Source organism: Trachinotus anak, unplaced genomic scaffold (assembly GCF_046630095.1).
Source record: "Trachinotus anak isolate AG129_WGS33_773 ecotype Australia unplaced genomic scaffold, CSIRO_AGI_Tana_v1 ptg000032l, whole genome shotgun sequence".
In the NCBI taxonomy this organism is placed as follows: Eukaryota; Metazoa; Chordata; class Actinopteri; order Carangiformes; family Carangidae; genus Trachinotus; species Trachinotus anak.
In genome coordinates this window covers 7,702,514-7,725,611 of record NW_027273883.1, presented here as the reverse complement: position 1 = coordinate 7,725,611, position 23,098 = coordinate 7,702,514, and the positions used below count along the sequence as shown (strand labels likewise).

Below are 23,098 nucleotides of genomic sequence, written 5' to 3'. Positions count from 1 at the left end.
ACATCTTCAGGTGTTTTTTGTCCCAGTCCAAAACCCAAACAAGGTGGAACCAGAGAAGTAGAAGAAAAAGAAAAAGTAATTATTTAGTAAAGTTGCTGATTAACTTTCTGGCGAACAGTTAATCCATTAAATGATTACTCGTTGAATCTCTATCCGAGATGCACAAAGGACATTGATATTCAAATCTAGTTATGACACCATAATTAATCGACATATAATACACCACTTAAACCACATATTTTACCTTTGTGTTACAATGCCAATGTGCTGATCATATGCAGGTATAATGTTTTCTGTGTTCACCATCTTAGTCTAGTGTGTTCGCATCCTGCCATTTTCTCATTAGCATCAAACACAAAGTCCAGCTGAGGTGGATGGGAATGCCTCTGGTTGAGCAGTATAGACCTAATTAAAATTTTCACCTAATGGCGGTGCTGGAGTTGTGAGATCTCTAAGGTCATTACAGTTCATGGATGGATGGACTGATATTGCCATTCCTAAAGCCAGGCTGCTAGCATGGCTAAAAACACACTGGTAACAATCACGATCACTATTTTTTGAAAATTATTCCACATAATGTTGTTTTATTTTTCAGATGGCAGCATGACATTAAAAATCATGCTAGCCCAAACTATCACAGATATCTTCACTTATGTGAACGCAGTTATCCCATATATTCTCTTAAATCACAAATCACTTCTCCCACCACAGACACACTCAGCATAATCTACACAATAAATCATCTCCATCTACAATCTCCCCCACCTGCACTGGCTAACCATATACAGTAGCTCCCATTTCAACCAGACTTCATTTCCCCATCTTTCTTCGCCTCTCAGCACAGCTTATGTAAGAGGCAGCCGGTGTGATGGGGGGTGGGGTGTCCCTGTCTCTCCCTAAAGGACAGCTGAAAAGTGATCCATGCACACTCTGATGAATATCACCACTCCCTGGACCACTGGGGCTCAGATTTATTCAACTGACTCCCCATATGCAGTAACTGATTGTACTGTAAGAAAAAAAAAATACCTGGCATAAATTTATCTCTACTACAGTGTAACCCTTTCCACTAGGATGCACAGCAGGGTGGATGATATAATTTCCCTTTTGCCAGCTGCCGCAGTGGGTGATAGAGGAGGGATTGGAAGTAGCAGACGAACACAAAAGGGCTGTCTTTGGCTACTTGAGCTCAAACAAATAGAAAGCTTCCACAATCAGACCTGTGCAGCATGGATGCTGAACTTCTTTTCTCAGCCACAGATTCTAAGAAAAAAAAAAAAACACTGTTTCAAGGATTTCAAAGTATGTTTTAAAGAAAAAGTCCAAGAGATACCAGAGTACGCCAGTACTGAAACACTATGGAAGACCTGCTGCAGGAATAGGAGACAAAATCGATGCAATGAATAATGTGAGATACTCTCACAGCAAACGAAGCATGAAGTGCAGCCTTTCAACTTGGCCAAGCTGCAAATCTGCAAGAAACAATTAGAAAAACTCCCAAAATACAGATATACAAAATTAATAGAAACACATCAAAAAAGATGTAACTGCACCCAGGTGATTCTGCAAAAAATTAATTCAGATCACATTATGTTTGTGAATCAGCGCCACGAAGTTCAAAGCACACAGTCAGTGCTGCGTGGTGCAGGTGCATTTGGCCTGACAGCTGACATTTGGGTAATACCAGGGGCGAATAGTGAAACTGCAGCGCGTTTGGAAATGAGGTCAAATTAGGAGGAAACATTACCAGAAGGTGTGGCAGGGCCCGGCATCAGCCGTGACTACACAAATTACCTGTTTCTGTGTTCCTTTAAAAGCAGGGCTCTTTGTCTCGCAGCACTTTGATGTGCATGAGTGGGAGGTGCAGAATCACCATCATGTTTAATGTAAAAAACAAGCCCCCAGTTGTCAGTTTTTCTATCGGACTTGAGAGCATCCATCTGTCGATCTTTACCATTCATACAAGAAGCAGGTCTCCCAGAAATGATGCACTGTAAAATAAAAACAACTATTTGTTTTCCAATCATGTTGTGATGGGAAATGCAACTGCTTCCTGGATTATGTGATTCAAAATGTATTTGTTGTTGCATATTAGTACATAAACATGACTCCTAGGAGATAGGGTTAGAGGAAGCATCACGTGTACACCGTTGCACATGGTGGCAGTTCTGCGTTTGCTGACTATAATTCACATCACAGCATGTGCAGATAACAAGGCACTCATCTCTATCTAAGTCAAGTTTGCCAACATATCCCCAACAAACAGTTTTTGTGAGCTCTTGAATAACATGTTTTCTCACACACACACACACACACACACACACACACACACACTGTTTGTTTAATCTGGGAAGGATAGTACATGCTTGTGCCATAGCAGGCAGGCAGCACAAACACAAAATCTCATTCCACTCTTGTGCTGCTGTGTTATCTTTGACATCCTACAGCACTGAAATCTCTGCTGCATCACTCCTTTCACTTCAGTGTAGTAAAGCTTACAATTTTCAAGTTGAAAAATTTCATACAGGCACGGGTGAGAAATAATCTGGTTGTGCCAAAGAAGAAATGCATCTTCACCAGCATGCAGCAGGCCCCAGCATGCACTATAATATATAATACAGCCAAAGGGTTGAATACTAATTTGAAATTTCACTCCCTCAATTAATAACATTTTCAGAAATGTTTACAGCATGTTTTGTTCATCATAATTTAAATATATGAATTATAAAAAATAAAAAAACATCTCAGTATAACCCATTTTGAATTCAGCTGCACCACTGAATGTCAGGGGATTTGGCAATTTTCTGGAGGCGCTGCAAGAATGAGAGATGCAGACAGAAAGAAAGACAAGACATGCTTGCACATGTACAGAGATAGATCCTTTTCATATTCCACGCGCGTATCAGGTTGTGATTGAGTTTTAAGACATACTGGTCGACATTAGCTGTGTTATGAATACCAATTTGCTCCGCATGATCTTCTGAAGCAGACGACTAAAGGTCAAATCATTCATTCTAAGAGCAAACTTTGTTCCTCTGTTAATACATGCAGCACACACTGCAATCTAAAGTGACAACTGAGTTTCCCTGGGCACTTAATGATGCGACTTAATGATGCCGTGACAGGGAGGAAAACATCTAAATGGAGAAAAATAAATAAACAGTTACCTCTGAGAGAAATTTACAATTTACAGCATTTTTCCTAAAGTGAAGTGTGTGATATTTATATTGTCTGCGTGTGTGTGTGTGTGTGTGTGTGTGTGTGTGCGCGCTCTCCTGTGTTATGACCCAAAAAAACCCATATTTGGAGACAGAAGTGGGTCACCCAAATTAGAAGGAAAACAACATGGACTAGTGCAAACACCATACCCCTAAAACACCACATTCTCTCCCAAAGAAACATCTAAAATTACAGTTTTTATATGATGCCACCAGATTTTACAAAGACCTGTAGGCCATAAACAAATATCAAAGTTTATGAACTTTAGTGGGGAACAAAACAAAGCCTGGCGTGTCACAGTGTCTTAATGTTCAGCTGTTGTGCTCTAGAGTAGAAAAGGTTAGAGTCGAGGGCCCTTTCATTTTCTCCCAACATTCACAAAGAGGTCATCCGTCGTCCCAGAGACATGTAAAAGAGGTGGACTGACGACCACCAGCGAGGTTAGAGGCTTGTGTGATTGACCCAGGATAGAAATAACCAGCTAACAAGATAAGAAAAGTGTTTATTTCCTCCCAAGGAGGACCACAGCAGCAGTTCTCTGAAAACATATGCCTTGATATCAGTGGCTGTGCTCAATCTTGCAGAAAGCTTATTTTTAGAACGAGAGCTTTGACCTTTATTTGTTGGCTTGACAGGATTTTGCAGAATAAAATGAGGTTCATAATGTGGCTGCTACCAGTGATTGTAATGTCTGACTCTTAATCCTTACCTGCCTAAAGCACAGAAATATGAACCCTCCCTCTCTGACTCTTTTCTGTTTATTCCTCTCTTTTTATTCTGTCTTTCACCCTGTCACTATCGTTTTTCCCAGCCTCCCTCTCTGGCTTTCTATTTCTCTTTCTTCTCTTTCTTTTGTCTTGCTTGCTTTCCCTCTGCCTATTTACCTCTCCACTCTCTTCACTCTCCTGCCCACCAGTCTCTCTTTCTTCTTCTCTGCTTCTCTGCATCTTTGATGGCCAGAAATAGTCCCTCACACATGGGAGAGGACCAATTACATGGGGAGTTTAGGGGGCCTTCCCCCCGATAAACAGGAATTTTTAATAATATATTTCTCCATTTCCACTTAATTTGCTATGGTCACGTTTTTCTTTTGACCACAAAAAATGTAAATTAGAAAATTAACGACTTATCTAGCCTGGATAATAATTCAACACGATGCATGCTTACTATCAGCATTTTAGAAATGATGTTTATTTTTATTTTCTGTGCAACAGACCAACTCTTGCTACATATTCTGTAAACCTCTTGAGTTAGAGTCAGTCTCAAGCTGTTTATCTACATAAATAAATCATGAGCATATGCACCCACCAGTCTATCATAAACAAAGGGACTGACAGCTGTCTGTCATCATCTGGTCTGCTGCAGGAATCTGCTTCTCTAAACAACAGGAGAAGTGCAGTTGGAAACTCCATGAAGTGCAGAGAAAACTATATTCAAAATTGTACCTGGCTGATGGATTGTCACTGGCACCCAGCAGTCTGTACCTGGGAACGCTGTCACTATAAAAAAGACTAGTCACCATCTTTTGACAAAGTTTGCTATAAATTCAGACAATTTTAACAATTCTTCGCCAATATTTTCAGTTTTCCTTCAACTCTTATTAAATAGACTTTATTATGACAAAGCTTGTTATCATTTTGCCTCTCATTCGTCTATTCACACACACGATGACACACCAGTGGCAGCAAGCTACCATGCAAGGCACTGTTCTAAACATCTGGAGCAATTTGGCTTCAAGTGTCTTGGCCAGATTGTCCACAGAGCTGGGGACTGAGCCACCAGTCCTGAAGTTGTTGACTTAATAACTGGCAACAAGCTTCTTGTTTCAGCTAATGTTTCATTCTGGAGGATTCCCTGCTTCATGACTATTATGAAGCTAAGTTGTTAAAGGCAGCCAGCAGAATCCATTACTGTTATCTTCCAACTTTTTGCTCGTCTTTAACCAGAAGAAAACTATAAACACATAAATTACTGTTCATCCAAAGGCCAATGAACCTTTATTTAGTGTCATGAAACTTTTTTTTACAGGTAAAATAAAATGGAAATCTACTGGAGAATGTGGTTTGATTACAGATAGTATACTATGAGTGAATGCCATAGTATTATATACCACAGTATTAAAGAGGATAAATTAGGTTAGGGGCAATTAACCCCTGGCCGCCCCTAAATATACTGATCATGACGTCTTTATTTCTTGCTTTTATACTCTCTCTGTCTTTTGTCCTCCCCACCTCCATTGCCTCTCTCTATCACCTTCTCATGTACTGTCATCTTTTCTGATAAGCATATGAAAACACTTCTTCTCTCTTCCCCAGCTCTCCTGTTCTGCCTCTCTTCTCATCTCCTCTTTCCTCTTGCCGATGAGCATATGAACACACGTCTTTCTTCTCCTCTGCCGGCTGCTGCCTCCCTTTGTCCCTGCTGCTTCGGCTCAGCCCATGGGCAATTTTCACACAAGGCTGATTGAATTCATCCTCCCCCCACCCCCCTTCTTTTTCCCTTCACTGTTCTCTGTTCTTGCAAAGGGAAGGGGATGAGACAACAAGGTCTTAACACCACACACGTTTATATGCATATAAATGGACACTGACAAATGAAATGCACACTGCACACATAGGGCAGGCAGGTGGAGAAACTGAGGTTGAGTTAACATGCATGTTCTTATATGGAGGTGAAGAAAGGGGCACATAGAATATGCACAAGCAAACCTGCAAAGTCCCACATGCTCATGCACATGTATGTACTGAGGCAAACACACAATCACAAATTGATCCATGTAGAGGAGAAATTCCCATGATAAACACCAAGGAACTTATATGGAGATGAGGAGGTGTCTGCAGGAAAATACATATGAACATTTAAGTATTTGATGAAAGTTGTTGTAGTCATCAATAAAATTTATTGACAACTGTTTTGATAGTCAATTAATCATTTAAGCCATTTATGAAGTACAGGTGCCAGCTTCTGAAACATAGTCTGCTGCTTTCTGAGTGTGAATTTTTGTGTTGCGTTCAACTTTTCCTCAATATGTTCCATCCTCTGTTGCTGGCTGGCTAGCATGTTAGCAGCTAGACTGCCAGCTTTACAACTACCCGCTTTGAGTATTCATCAAGTTTCTGGGACCACATATTTCCCAAAGATGTATGAATGAATTTCACTGTGACAAAAAAACATAACTGCCCCATAGCAAGTACAACATTGTAATCAATCTATTTGACATACACAAAGTCCACAAGAGTAGTAAAGAGAGCAAAATGTATAATGGTTGGCCAAACAGTAAATTAATAGCTACCAAGAATATTGTATTAGCAACATATTAGCTGCAGACTACTAATGTAATGGCTACCTTGGTTAGCACTCAATTGATATATTAGATTTGGGATTAACAAATCCCAAATGAGCAGTAATGAAAAGATCTAATGATAATAATAATAATGCCCCTACAAGGGTAATTTTGGGGAGCAGTTAAACAACGCACATACATTTTTGGTAGATGTAACACTGTTAAACTACCAGTATGAATCGCAACTAGCAACAGAATGTTAAGATGAAGCTAACTGTTGAAGCTAACAGTCACCTTAATATTTTACGACTTTTTTATACACTAATCAAAGGATCAAACCAAAAGTAAGGAGAAATTGTAATGACAACAATTGTTGCAGCCTTAAGTTATAGACAAATAGCTAAACAGGTACACACCACAGCGAAACACAGACATCTAATGTCTACAGTAATATCCACTTGTGTCAGAGCAATTTGGCCTGGCTAGGCATGTGTGATGGTGAATGATGAGAGAGCAGCAAAAGAAGCAGGGGTGGCAACGACCAGACCCTTATGAACAAGACATTTAACCTGGGGACTGCTTCCATAAAGACAAGCCATTATCCTTCTGGGGCCTCAAAGAAAACACACATATAAACAGCACACATACGATCAAAACAACAGGAGATTATTAATGGTCAGGTGTTGTTCCAGTTCTGCTCCAAGCACTTCTCCTTCAAACTGCATCCCACAAGGAGCCATAATCATCATCCGCTCCCCAGCAATCATTTACAGCGGCACCAGCTGCCCAATGTCCTCTGGTCAAACTGGATCCACAATCTCATAATAGTCACTCACAGTGTATCCTTGGTGACCTTCAAACTGTCGGTTTCATCAACAGCAGACTTACAGCAACACACCCTAATGGGGGAATCGAGGGGAGGGGGATCAGGTAGCTATAAATCTCGCTCTCAGGGACCCTTCACAGAAAGCACATGAGTCAGCCATGTGATGGATAAGTGCACCAGTGTAAAGGGTATTGATACGTCCATCAGGAAACTCGGATGGCGTGCTCCATCTTAGGAGAATGATGGTGTACTGTGAATGGTGACAAAGTCCAAATGCAAGGAAAACAGAGTGAGGAAAGGAGCTGCAGTTGTCTCAACAAAACTTAGAGAGCAACACTGATGGATGTCGACACTAATAACACAGACTGAGGTCAAAAAGAGTAAAAGTAAAAGACGTCAAATGTAGCATAAAGGTTTCTCCTTTTTCAGATTTTCTTCACCCAGACTAGTTGGTACTAATGTCTTCGTGTGGCATAGGAAGTTGAAAGCATGGATAATACACTGTATTCATTCTCTGTGCGCTCCCATCCACACACTCATATTAGATAATGTCATTATCAAAGCCATATATAGAAATTTCCATGGACCAGTGAATAAAATAGAAGAACATTTTCTGCATCGCATTATTGGCACGCAAATGTGGAATAATGGATTCAACTATGTACTGTGCTCCAGCTATGTATTCATATTTCACTCATCCAGCAATGGTGGACAATTTTTATGCTGCTCTCCCTTCAACTCGCTTGGCCTGCAAATCAATGTCCATTAAACCAACTTGAGTGTTCATATGTCACTGGATACTATCCATTAATTCTGCTCCTGCACAGACTTCAGCTTCCTCCACCGGGAGACTTTTCAAAACAGGACAACTACTGAGTATGTTGTGTGCATGCTCCAGGAGGCTGCTACAGGCAGATGCTCATTACGGTGACATGCTGACCTCCAGCGACTTCACAATACAGTGATAATGAACTGAACCATTTGTGCTGTGTGGTTGTCACAGGCACTTTTTAAACCTTTATTTATCCAGCCAAGGTTTACAGAGCCTCTATACTTCTGGCAAGGCCGTGCTTCACACTCATAAAGTTTCACAGCTTCACACCTGGATGCTGTCCATCGTAACCGCAGCCTCTTACACTGTGGACTGTGGCTTCTTCAAGGACACAGCTGTGGTAGTTCTTCGAACAGAGCAAAAATAATTCTCATTCATTGCCTCCCAAATTTAACCATTTAATTTTCTGCTGTCAGCTTGCTTCTCTAACCTCTTAAGCAACACTGAAATACTGTAACAAAAATGGAACACGAGTAGTATAAAGTTAGAGATAATTTGAAGTACTTTAATTTTTTACTGACCATCAACAGCTAGCTTACCATTGGCTCCTGTGACTGCACAGACTACCAAAATGTCTAAAAAGGTCCCATCCACAATATGAAGCTGAAGGGTGCACACACCAGGTCCAACTGTGAACTAAACCAGGTCATTTCTGACAGTGACTGTCAGCAAGCTAGCTGAGAAAACACACAGCATGTTAATAAGACATCCTTGCAGTTACCAGGAGGTGAATTTCACCTCTGTGGGTAACCGCCTCCCCACACCTCCAGCCTCTGTAACAACAAGCTAACACATCCGGGACCGGTCTGTCAACTGAATGCAGAGCGCCTGAGCCGAATTTGACCCAGAATTAAACTCCCAGTAAGACAGTGAACAAGTCAGCCAGCAAATTGTCAAAAGTAGTGGAGTGTGAAAACTCAGTAATTCCGCAGTCTGTGTTTTTACTATTTATAGGAAAGCTAATTTGGTTGGTAGAGTGAACACAACAACTTCTGGATGTATGTGGACATAAAACAAGTTTGAACCAACCTGAAAATCCAACGTTTTCAAATCAAAATCAGCAAAAAATAAATAAAAATACATATAAAAAACAATGGTTTTTATAGACTGTGTAGACAGCCAATATTGTTTTGGTCAAACAAACAAAAAAGTTTAAAAATGACTGTGGTGACGTGACGTGACACAACACACACACACACACACACACACACACACACACACACACACACACACACACACACACACACAGATGTACACAAATGCAGTCACACTCAGAGGCAGCCTCTGCGTCATTCAAACTGCAGGGCTGGTCGGGGATAAAGGAAGCAGCAGATCTCACCAGAGAAGGGGGGATAACAGACATCTATTAATCTTACCTCCTCTCCTGTCAGGTAGTACGCCGACAGCAACCCGCCGACGTAACGGATGTTCACCTCAAAGAGCGATGCCTCGCCGTTCTGTTGAACCAAGAGGGAGAGAGATCAAATTGTCAAATGTCAAATTCAGCAGAGGTTTTTCTGACATCAGCCATGGTTTTTTGAGTGGAAATTATGTAACACCCGGGATAGCTGGTAGATTAATTGTCCTTTGAAAGCTCTTGGGTATACTGCTGCCCAGATGTAGATAAATGTTTCATGTCAAGCTGTGAAGTCTTTGAAAACCAAGGGTGTGCGAACAAAACTGATCACATCCAGGTCTGACGATTTGCAGTGAATGTTTGTTTCATGGACGTAGGCTCACAAAACATATTCAGACGCCATGCTGATGTAGACTGCTTTAAGGCTGAAGTTCTAATTCTTTACCAGTCCAGTATTTAGTTTTAAAGGGGGTCAATGGCATAGAGGAATAAGCTGTGAATATGCTACTCAGACAACACTTATTAGTGGGATCAATTCATGGTTGGTTTTGGTCTTTTCATGGGATTTATTGACAATAAGAAAAATATAGAATTGCACAAGATTGTTTTATCAGAGTTACAGCAGCCAAAATTTGTCTCTAAGAACGACTACAATTACAAACTCTCTCAGGCATATCATATTCTACAGTCTTTGCCATGTACTGGTACACAACGGCCGTTTCCCAGTGAATCCCCATGACAACAGCAAATGCAGTTGCTATCAGATGATGTGACAGAACTACAAAACTTCTACTTCTACTTCTACTGATTGATTAAACTCATTATCCCTCTTCAGGAAACTGTGATGTATTCATAAGTCTGACAGTATAACACAAGGATGATATAAAGCCAGTAAAGTAGTTCAAGTTTAAATCAGCAGCAATTACCAACATCAACATACCAACGTCAGTATCAGTGTGTTAGCACCATCCCCACTGCCAGATCACCACCCCAAAATGCAACATAGTTAAGAGGGATGGTTAGAAATATAAATTCTTACAATTAAAGTAAGTCCTTACTCATTATTGTTGTCATTTTACACTTTGCTTGTGTTTTATATTAGCTGAGTTCAGTGTCTTTCTTCAGGAACAGGTTGTCAGTTGATGGACACATTCACCACTGTGGGAATAAGACTGGTGAATTTCTGCTTATGAGGCGCTCTCTCTAACAACCAGGCTCCAGTGCTCCCCCTCCTCTCTCTGTAGGCCCGTTGAGATGGAGATTCCCTCTCCAAAGAAATCAACAACAAGAACCAGGCCAGCCTCTAAAAGTCAGGCCAGAAAGTTAAAGCCATGTAATCATGTTCCCCAGTGTTTTGTTTCCTCTTTTGTCTGAGAGTCTCTTACAGCTGCGAAGCAATATCGATTAACAGAGAGTAAGTTTACTGACTCAAGTTGAATTTTATTCATCCCCCTCTGCTGTATGCTATGAAATGTCAGCTGTTAATAGTTTTAGACTGGATCCTGTTCTGTATCAGATATGTCCAAGATTCTTTTCTTGAATGATTGCAGTAATACTGTAAATTAAACGGTAAACAGTAGCTTAAGAGTGATAAAAAGAAAAAGAAAATTACACAATGGCACGCAAATAGAGAATTAGTACCACCAACTGTTTATCTAAGTCTAATTATGGATGGAAACGTGCATTCATTCACAGTTTCTTTTGCCAATTTTCTAGAAATTCAGTTAAAATTTGCACTAAATTTGCACTGAAATTTGACTTGACATGACTTTGGAGTTGTACTGATGGAATTATTGCTGTGGAAATGTAGATTATGCACTTTTCTGTGTGAGCTACTAGTAATGGCAACTCCTCTGTGATTTTTACACAGCTGTTAATAACAACCTGCCCAGAAATTATCCTAATGCTTTTTGGAAAAATAAGATCTTAAAACATCTGTTGCTCTATGTTTTTATATATTTTAAGTGCAGGCATTTTCAATAGAAATTGTCTAAGCTCTTTGCTGCAGAAGCACAAATATCCAGGCTTAGCGCAAAAATAAGCACAGACACCTGTATACCTGATATATATATATATATATATATATATATATATATATAATATTCTCATGCTGCAACCATGAAACCTCAAGAGGAGAGAGATTTTGCTAAGTTGCTGTTTTTGTTTGCCAACATTGCCAAGTATTTGGTCTACTTCTTTTACTAAATGAAATATGAAATAAGAGGTAACACTGCATGTGTCTCAATGTGTCACCATAATTATTGCCTCTTATGCTAGCTGAAGGTTGAAGCAGACTGGTACTCATTGACTTGGAGACCCATTGAGAAGGAAATTGCTATCTCAAGTGTGTATGATAAGGAAACTGTAATTGGGTGGCAGAGAGAGCAATTAGCTCCACTCTGAGGAACAGCGTAGAGATGAGAAGTCACTGGCATCTGTTCAATGGCATCATTTATCTCCATATATATCTTAGCTTTAAAATATTTATACACTTAATCCCATTTTGCATTATTACATTTAATGTAAATCAATAATTGGCATCAATAATCGTTAAATGTGTTTGTCTCTCAATCTATATCTTAGATGCAGCCAACAAAATGCTACTATGAAAATTTCTTAGTAACACACACATTTTTTGACAAATGGTGTTCTTTAAAGGAGCAGTTTTACATTTTGGGAAATTGTTTTTACACTTCAGTATTAAACACACAGATTGAAATGTCTTAATTAGTCACCTGCAGAGGTGCTTGAAGGCAGATTTTGTTATCTAAGCTAACCAACTGCTGGCTTCAGCTTCATATTTACCACACAGACATGAGAATTTCCTTTAACATACAGAGTCCTTGTCATTTGTTATGTAACTCTATGAATCAGGTAATAAGAGCAGAGCTGGGGTGTTGTGTAACCAAGGTGCTGGCTCCATTCCTGAAGTCAGCACACTGGTGACATTTCATGAGACAAAGCACTGACGCCTCTGGCAGGGTGGCCGAGCTGAGCAGTCTTGCCAACCCTGAAATGAGTGGTCCATTCAGTAATGGTACTACGATGGCAGTGATTAGGAATGGAGTGTCTATTTATCACCAGTGATCATGGCACTGAGGGAGACAGGCAGAAAGTGCAGTGAGAGAGGACAAGTAATGCTGACAAAGGTTTAGCTAATCAGACTTTTACTTCCAAGCACAAGCCCAATAAATCACTCACCAGACTTTGTATAAAACTTCCGCTCATACTGATTCAAAGACCCAACAAACTGCGCTTAGATAAAGAACAAGCCTGCAGGCACTGTTTCTGATAAAAAGGGTTTTGTTGATTTTTGTATCAACTAACACATCGTTTCAGTGCAAATGGGGCAACCGTTCAGATTTGCATCTCCATTAAATCTCCTAAAATAAATAAATAAATAAATAAAACTCTGAAGCTCTGAAAAATGCACAGTAAACGGTACAACTCACACAGATCTATTAAATCATCACATCATAATCAAGATGTCAAGAAAGATTAAGAGAGCCTGTTCTGATATGAACAAATACAAATTCTGTGTTTATTTGAACTGTGCAGAAGGTGAATAACAGCACAGCAGACTGGATTTGTCTCTATGGCTCACTGTAGAACTGGCTAGATCTTAATGGCTTTTTCCAGCTTTACATTTTAATTTGTCCAAATCACCAGCAAATTGCTGTGTTTATTCATTCATTCATTATCCAAGTTTTGTTTCTGATTAAAATACAGAATAATAACACTGCAAAGCTATCAGGGCTGTGCACTTGAGCTGTTCATTGGACAAACATGTCTGGCTGATGTGGATAAATGAAATATCATAATACCCCCTTTTCTTTCCACAATTCTAATAAAGTTATGACAAAAAGAGGGAAAATAAAATTAATGATTTCAGTTTCAAAGATTAATTAAGTTCCTCAAAATTTACTTTTCATGATGGAGAAAAAAAAATCAATGTAGAACAGATCAAAGACAATTATGGGAAATGTCATCATAACTCATTTAGTTTCATCCAAGGTGTAACAGTCTGAATGTGAACCGTGTCATCACAGTTTAACATAATTGTATTTAGTTTTAGGCTCTTTTTATATGTTTTATGTTTAATTTTCTTGCAAATAGATAATATGTCAATCATAAGAAAATCATGAGGGATTCTAAAACCACATTTATCCCCCCAAAAAAGCAATTGTAAAAGTAGACCACACACACTAAGACATAAAAACGAGTTCAATTTAACTGTGCTGCAGCTCCTTGAGGCACGTTTATGCACGGTGCAGCAAGCATAACTGCTCTCCTGCAAGCATGACAAGGAAGTCAGGTAAAGTTAATAACACCTGTTTTCACTTTTGCCTCTCCTCATAGTGCTCATGCTGAGGACCTTATAAGGAGACAACACAGTAAACACAGGAGCTCCCACCACCACTGCCACCCAGATGAAACTCTGCCTCCAGATTCTCTGTCTACCTTCATTCCTCAGCCCGCCGCATCATCACTGAACAGCAATAACAAATCTGCATTGCAGTGTTGCAGCTTTAAAACCAAAACAACCTCTCACTTGTGCAAACAGTTGAAATCTCTTATAAATACTCAAGTAAAGGCTTTGACTGAATATCTCTGCCTTGTATAGCTTAAAGGTGCCTTCACACCTAACATGTTTGGTTAGATTCAGTTAACCCTGGAGTGTTTGCCGGGTTAGTTCAAGTGGTGTAAAGCAGGTGTGACCAGACCAAGATCACCTAGAGAGGTGGATCTCAGTCTGCTTCCAAGGAGATTCTGGTGCAGTTCCATTGTGGTGAGAAAGCAAAGAGACCAATTACAGGATTGTTTAATAACGAAACTACTAATAAATTCACCTACTGTTTACAGGCTGCATTTATATTTATGTAAATCATTGGGCAACGATGGTAACACTGATGTTTGTTAGCATGTTAGCATAAAGATTTTCCCTGATCAGGTCAAAAGTGAGTGACACACTGATGCCATGAAGCATGGTTACACACCCTCCAACTCCGGTGACTAGGTGTAGGTATACCTGTGGCTAACATTTGCCACATAAGCCAGCCAAGGACACATCTTTTTTTCCCCTACTCCAGGTGTTAAAGTGCTCCTTATCATTTTCATCATTTTGAACGAAAATAGGCAACTGGATACTGTGTTTCATAATGCTTCAAATATCTAAAATATGCGTGATACTAGAAGAAAAATTAGCATTGTAATTGTTCTACATAATGTATAATTGTATAATAAATGATGGTTGTGCAGGAGGAACGACGACAGAAAGGAAAATGAATTAATGAGTGCAATTACTCATTGGATACAATGCTGCCGTAGCTTGTAGGTTTTCTGCTTCACCAGCACCATGCAATGTTGCTGACGGTGTCTGATGCTGGCTTCTCTGTTGATGAGCATTCAACAGCCATGGAAAAGATTGTCATCAAATTCAGCCCAGATTTGCCTGGGACGTGAGCCTGATTGGCATGGCCGCTGTGCTGCTGTGTGCCAGGGAGCTGACAAGACTCTTGCCCAGTGGTGTGTCCTGCTCAGATGTTAATGTAATGATTTACTGCTAATAAAGAGGCATCATTGTCACTGGGCAGATGACTCTCAGCATCGCCGTGATCCAGGTTTCAGCTAGCTCCCACATTTCAAAGCCAAATTAGACTGATTTGACAGAAAAAAATTACCCAATGAGCCAGGGCTAAAAATTAAGCAGATGATTGCCTCTCCTACCAGAGCTGGTGAGTCACACTTAGTGGCTGCGATTCAACTTAACATCACTAATTAACATGGAGAAATCATGAAAGACCAATTAGATCCTGCTACTCTAATCTCTGTCAGTCTTGCATGCTGCAACACTCAAAGCTGCGGCCTCCGCTAAAAGGAGTTTCTCAAGGCTGCTCGTCTCCACCCGGTCACTTTCAGGACAGAAAGCCGTGGCTGCTTTTTTCTTATTGTTCAGTAATTATGGTCTTGATCAGCGTCCAAGCTGTGAGAACAGTCTGCGACATTAGCGTTAATGATTGCTAACCTCTGGAGCATGCAAAGATGCCTTCTCTGACGGAAAAAAATGATGAGCCCACACAGCTTAATATTTAGGTGGGTAACATTAACCTTGTTGTAAAGAGTGAGTGATGAGTGTACAGTTTTAAATTGTTTGATCAGAGTTTAAATAGACTACAGTGTGATGACGCATTAGATAATTTTGTTTATGGATATTTGCATTTTCAAAATTGCTTTAAAACGACCACAACTGCTGTTAAAAGAGGCTTGTCTAATGGTGTTAGTGAAGTTTTTTTTTTTTCCCCAACAGACATCTATCATTACACTATATTAGCATGTTCCAAAAGACTGACGTTCCCATCTCATTTTATTACTCAGTGTAGCGTTGTTCTTTGAACCCAACCTAATGGTACAATAAATAATACAACTAATTAAAACAACCTAATCAAAAAGAGCTTATGTTGGCTTGAATGAGAAGCACCTTCTAATTTTGCAGCAAAAGTCAAAACGTCAGGGAGTCGAGACTCTTTCTGAAGCCGTTATTGATTGTGCTGCACTGAAATTTAAAACCACTGTTTCTGATTTTTCAAACAACACTTTAACTGACATCAGATGGTAATGGTTATCAGTCACGATTCATAAACTTCTTTTTCTTTTTTTTTTTTTTTTACTTACTGCTACAATCTTGTTACATTCCCATGGTGCATATACTACAAGCTAGGGGTAGAAGCTTCCTTTTTCCATCTCAGACCATAAACCCTGATTAAATGGTCCGAGCAGAGAGACATTAAGATAAACTACTGGCTAATGGTTCTAATCTCATCAGGTATGATTTATTTTATTTCTTTGATAACACTTAGCTTAGAGAATATGGTAGTTAATCAACGGGTAACGTCTCCCTAAACGTCATCATACAGACACGCAGACCCAAAAGAGAAAATGTACGCCATATCATAAACATTTCCTCTAAATCCCCTGAATCGTAAATTAACGGCCTGGTGAATTATTAATCAAACACTGCCAGGGTGATAAATTATCGCTGAATTACAACCCAACCCATCACCCCTTCATCTTTTTCACTCACATCCTCTGCATCCTGAAATATTTGTCAATCTGCATTGGTCTATTTTCAGAGCTTATCTTCATCTTTTGATGCTCTCTCTCTCTCTCTCTCTCTCTACATCTATTCACACACACACACACACACACACACACACACATGCAGAATCAGGAGAGCAGCCTTGTCTGTACAGGTTTCTGCGCTCTCCTGGGGGATGCAGCAGCTCCCCATCGAGTCCTCTATGATAATGCTCCGCTCTCGTGGGACTTTGCTACGCTCTCCCTCTGCCGTTATTATTCACCCCGCTGCAGTCCATCTTCCCTCTTCCTGTCTCTGTGTGTAGCTGTCTGCCTCTGTTTCTCATCATATACCTCCCACTGTATTTGGCCTCGCTGACTGAGCCACATCCTTCACTTTGCCTCAACGGCACTGGAGCCTCACTTGCTCCCAAACTGCCGACAAGGAAAAAAAGAAAAGAAAAAAAAAAGAAAAAAGAAGAGGCACTTGAGCTGCCTAATGTTCCACGATATTCACGTTGATTTATTAAACACCCAGTTATGCAGATGAGGCCATTAACTGAGCTAATTAATGCATTAATTATAAACATTTCTGTTTCAATATACTTGTCTTCAGTGGTATATGAGTGAAACTAAATGACTTATAGTTGCTTCAAGGAAATCAGTTTTTCCCATTAATTTGCAGATTTATGCAGGAAGGTGGCTCACAATCTAATCAGATCATTTTCTTAACAGAAGGGGTTCTTGTGATGAAGCCGAGTTCTCATAACATCCTGTTTTACAGTTACTGTTTCATGGAAATGCACCTAACAATTATCTTCATCATGAATTCATCTGACATTTTTTTCCCAGTAAGTCAATTAATAATTGAGTCCACAAAATGTCAGTTGGTTGTGGAAATCTCACTCATTTCCTAGGGACCACACTTACAGTGCAAACTCACAAATATTCCCTTTACAATGACATAGAAAGCTACAAATATTTGTCCTTTTTGCTGCTAAATGATTTATCAATAATGAATTAATGTATAATAAAGACATTTAGTGTTTATTGGAAGTCATATATGTTGCCTTGTGTTAACTGTATTTTTTGGCCAATATAAGTGGTAAGATAAGATTAGATAGAAGCAGTAAACACAACATTATCACCTTATAGAGTATATGGCAAACACTGGACCACTGGCCACCTGTTAGTCTAATGTTCACTCTCTGATTTGCTCTCGACCAACCACTGAGGGAAACATCTGGCTCTTCAGCTGCTGTAACGGTTCCAGTATGTTCACCAGCTAGCCGCTAACTTTGTCTGTTTGCTGCTGTGTTGGTAGTATATATGATAAGTCAAGTATATAAGTATATATCAGTATAACTCAAAAGCAGTTATATACATTTGTTACAAATTTATCTTCAAGGTCAACAAACAATATTCTCAGCATTTTTCAGATTCAACATATAAGGTCATTGATATTTTTGAAAGACTGCAGGTAAATTAGAGCCTCTGAATCTGAGCCACACCTGCCCTCCTTGTAGTCCCACGTCAGCATTTGCCACTGCCAAACGAGTCCACAGGGACAAAGAACACGTGTGACACAAAACGTGCTGATAAATATCTGTAATGATGAAAACACCCACACAAAATGTCCTTTGACCTACACATCCTGAGACAGAATGTCAACTCAGCTCGACCTCAGCTTTGGGGCGCGGTGTCCTCACTGAAGCACATCCCGGCGCTGTAAATGACACCGCTTCTCCTCCGAATGGGAGCGAGTTGGGTCTCGTTTAGCGCAGACAGGAGGTCATTAGGGGTCAAAAAACAGCTCTGCACAGGTAAATAACAACCTTGCTCCTGGTCTCCTCGTTACCAGCTGCTGTCACTTTCAAACTCAAACATTAAAAACTGATTACAAACAGGCTTATTTACAAGATGGAAAACATCATTTGGATGAGGACAGACAAAGAGTGAAAAATCGAACTCAATGATGTGATGAAACATCCAAGTTTCAAAATTCCCATTCTCAAAATAAGTAATATATTCAGAATGTTTGGCTGCTGAAGATATTTTAGGAACAACCTACACATGCACTTCAAATTTGCCCGAGGCGTATGCAAAGTTGAACTCTGTCAACAACTTTTTTTGTTGGCAATTAAGCTGGAAAAAGACACCAATACATTTCTCAGATGTGTGTCGTGATGTCAGCACACACACACACACACACACACACACACACACACACACACACACACAATATTGTTCAGTAGTTGATGAAACACTGCCGGCAATCTCTCACATGATTTGATGAAGTTCCTCTCTTAAATCAACTCCCTCACCAAACTTTCTCTCTTGTGTGTCTCTTGTGTGTGCAAATTGTGTCTCTGAACTGGCAGCACAAACTGTTTCCGGCCTCTGGGCCCAGTATCCTTTTTAAGATTAAACAGATTAACAGCAGCAACAATAAGCAATGTATCTGCGCTCGTTCTACCAAAAAGTCAATTACATCTTGATTATCACAGCACTGATATAAATGCACTTGAGCTATTTTCAATCTAAATGCTTTATGCTGCTGTAAAGATGGTTTGAATGTAATGAAATTGAGACCTCAAGCTAATGCAGACATACAGACGTCTAAAGTTGACAGAGGAAACTTCAGGGAGATCTGAGAGATTGTTTTTTTTTTTTTTTTTTTGTGTTGCAGGATGTTTCAGGGAGGTATGTGCTTCTCACAGCGCACAGCTTCCACCACTATTTCAAGATACATTCTGCTTCAAACAACCCCTACTGTGCTTTTCTTCACATTTCAGACCACAACACTAAATGCAGGCAAAACAATAACCCAAAACAAATAGGGCTGAGAGTCTGCAGCCAGGTTAGCAGCTCTGCAAAGCTGTACTTAGGGCACAGTGGTGTTTTGAACTAAATACTACATCCAACACATTAACATGACAACAAACACAATGATAACATGCTGACGCTAAACAGGGATAACCTTGATCATATAAGCATTACATATTAGTAATGTTAGCATGTTAACATTTGCTAATGAACACTAAATACAAGATATAGCTGAGGGTAACAGGGCAGCCATTACTTTTACAAGTATTTGTTCGTGAACCAAAACATTAAGCAAAGTGGAGATTTGGCCTGATGATGGCGCTCAACTTAAAGTTAAGTTGTTACAATTCATCCTAAGGCGAACATGAGTGTGAGTGTGTGTACCAGATACAATAATTTCTCAAGAAACTTCAAATGTCAACCTCATAGTGGTGCTAGAAGAAAAATCAGGAGCACAGGAGACGTGAAGTCAGTACGTGCAAACAATGAATGTCTTGTGCCAAACCCACTTATTAGATGTTGAGATATTTTACTGGATAAGTGAAAACTTTGACCTGCTGGTGGTGCTAGATGGAAAGTTTTGGGATGATCAAAGTCGGCCGGATTCATCTTTTGACCACCTTGGATGTCTGCAGCAAATTTCTGGGCGATACATTTAACAGCTGTTGAGATATTTCAGTTTTGACCAGAGTCGCGGACCGACACACTGACATTGCCGTCAGTAGGCACATGCTTTTAGCATGATTAAAAACTGTTTACAGCTGTTTAGAAAAGCTTTTAACCGGAGCAAAGGTTTTTAATGCACTTACATTAAAACAGAGGTTAATATCTTACACAACACACCTGGTGCCTGAATATCTCCACCTGGTTCCATGGTGTTATGTCTTGGCCTCAGCACACACAATAGTACTGATGGCACATCCCACACATTTCATACCACTGTCACCCTTTTGAACTCCCTGACCTCCTATGCATCCTGCATTTGACACTATGCTTCAGAAACAACAGTGAGGTCCATCCACTCCCACTCTGCTGTTTAGTGACACTTTGCTTCCACATGCCAACATCTGCACCCTCAAACTACTCAAAGGCAGAAAAATGCAGCGTGCGCCATGACGGAAAAACACACTTGTTTTCTCCGGTCACCCACGAGACTTCACACTCACTTAAGTGTCATTTGAGATGTGGAATTACAGGCCTGAATGTGCTAATTATCCAGTCACTTTGCCGTCCTGGTTTGGCTCTGGAGATTTTCTCTGTGGTGTATAAAGAGTTATTGCCAGTGCATTTTGCTAGTTACGCTTAAGAGGCTTCATGGGAATCATCAACAAACACACAGGGGGACTCTTTAATCTATTCACAGCAACAATTGCAGTGTCAGAATAGATGAGATTTCACTGAGAAAAATGAGCACACTTCAGCCTCTGTGCAAGATTGTTCAGTGTGACAGGATTTTGTGACTTTAAAATAAATAAGGTGTGATACCTATTGCTCTGCTGACATAACACACAGCCTAAAGTCAGCCTGCAGGGTTATTTTATCACATGAAACACTAACAAATAAATAGTTAGCTTTTGTCTTTTAAAAAGGATCAAGAACAAAGTTTGAGTCCTGTGGCACACCTGTACTGCAGCCTACTGAACTTCACCAAATGTCATCAAGTTCACCTATAAACACCTGTAAATAAACATTAAACAGGTGGTGACAAAAAATTATTTTCAGCATTGACAAGTCTGCCCATTAGATTTTCCCCTGAATGAAAATGTGATAATACTGTTTAAAAATACACAAGTTGACATATTCCGATGACTTGTTCTGTTCAACCATCAGTCCACATATTTAAGAACATTTTTCTTAAAAGATGACAAACAATTCAGTGATCATCAGTTGTAAACAACTGTGAGTAACCAACCATCCTAGCTGAGTGAATGAACACAGGTCCTCTCGACATAACCGACACAACCTCCATAACATGAGTCTAGTTATCATAACAGTGAGGTTGAACCCCAGTGAAAAAAAATGTACTGGACACTTCATATCCAATCAATTAACCAATCACAGCTCTCTTTCGTCTTCTTTTTGGTTTAACACCCTGACAATAGATCTGACCAAACCTATATGTGTTTATCTAAACTACAAGAGAATGACAGAAAGCAGATGAAAGCAAAAATAACATTGAGTGAAACGGTAGAGGAGGAGGAGGGGGAGGGAGGTCTGGAGGAGTAATAAAATGTGGGAGGCGACATGAGGGAATATGTTCCAGTCTTAAAGTCTTCATTAATCATTCTTCATTACTCTCTTGAAATGAGAATAGCTGTGATGACCTGCCCAAGGACAACTACCTGACCACAGCTTAAACATCATACAGTCCAAACTGAAGATCCCCCTAATAAAGCTACTGTGTTTATAATAGTTTATGATACATACACAGAAATACCACAGGAAAACTTTAGCCAAGTCCTTGTCAGTGTCAGGAACCCCTATAATGCTAACTGGCAGCGACAATGCCAACTACTTACTCGAGCTTTACGTGACAACAGCTTGTGGAAAAATACAGCAAAGCTAAGATTGGCAGAAACGTTCTGGAGTTTCTTTTGTCTTGATAATTGGCTCCAGCCTGTCTGCTGAGCTGCTCATCAGGATCTGAATCAGGAGCTTGTTGTTGTTTCAAAGTCATAAAGGTCAAGATGCATTTCAGAGAATTTAATTTGTTCAGTTGGCATGGAGTTTTGAAATCTGTCCTCTCTGCTTTGCTAAAACCCCTTAGTTGAAATCTAAAAGTGGTAAATTCAGCAACTGGGTTTGGTTTCCTTCCAACACAAAGAACAAACTCTGTGAAAACGGAACGCAATGAGCAGCGGCTGAAGTCCGAGCCTCCTGGTAGCGGGGGAGACAAGACTGAAACATACTGCAAATGTTGTCACATCTGTAATACTGTAATGCTGTCCCTGTCTGTCCGCCTTTGTTTCACTGCTAACAAGTTATAGACCGGCTGTCACTGTATGTCGAGCTCTGGATGACAGACAGGCCTGAACAGATGAATCGAACAAGCTACTTTGCAGTGGGAGTGACTGTGTCTGCTGACACTGTGATGTAATTAAGATTGATGTGTGTACGAAAAGCCCTGCGTGTGCAAGTGTCTCTGCTCCTTCCTTGTTCCATATGCTACTGTACCTCTGCATACAATTAAACATATATAACACATTACCACAAGTAGCTAGAGATTGTTGCTTTACTCAACCAAATTTTTTTCTCTAGCTTGCCATGACATCGACAAAGGTTTCTCTGGCCATACAATTTTTATTTTTCTTATTTAAAAACACATTTTTAGTTGCTACTGACTCTTTGGAGGACTGTGCATGGGGAAGAGATGATTAAAGAGGACAGAAGTCAGAATCATGAAGTGAACCAAAAGATAAATGTAAAATAAAATCACCTTTGGCATTTGAGCTAAACCAGGTGTTGCTTGTATCCCTTGTGTGACCCAGATTTGACAATAATGCTCTGCCACAGACAGAATTTCTTCTGTACATTAAGTAAGACCAAAGACATCAAAGAGGCAAAAATGCATCCATTGTATTTTAATTTTAATTTTTTTAAAAAATGAATAAATAGAAGAACTAAAAAATCTGCAAGAAACAGAAAATTTCCTCAGCAGTTGCTCTTACACTGCATGTATTT

General features: G+C 39.8%; 1 protein-coding gene across 7 annotated transcripts in view; it reads right to left on the bottom strand.

Annotated features, from left to right (window-relative positions):
• The window catches only part of LOC139613564 (mannosyl-oligosaccharide 1,2-alpha-mannosidase IA), a 182,322-nt gene that overhangs the window by 51,734 nt on the left and 107,490 nt on the right, over window positions 1-23,098 (bottom strand). For all 7 annotated transcript variants that reach the window (XM_071470328.1, XM_071470330.1, XM_071470323.1 and 4 more), the window contains one exon: window positions 9,537-9,617. In XM_071470328.1, the coding sequence (XP_071326429.1) occupies window positions 9,537-9,617 (81 nt within the window). The remainder of the gene's footprint in view (window positions 1-9,536; window positions 9,618-23,098) is intronic.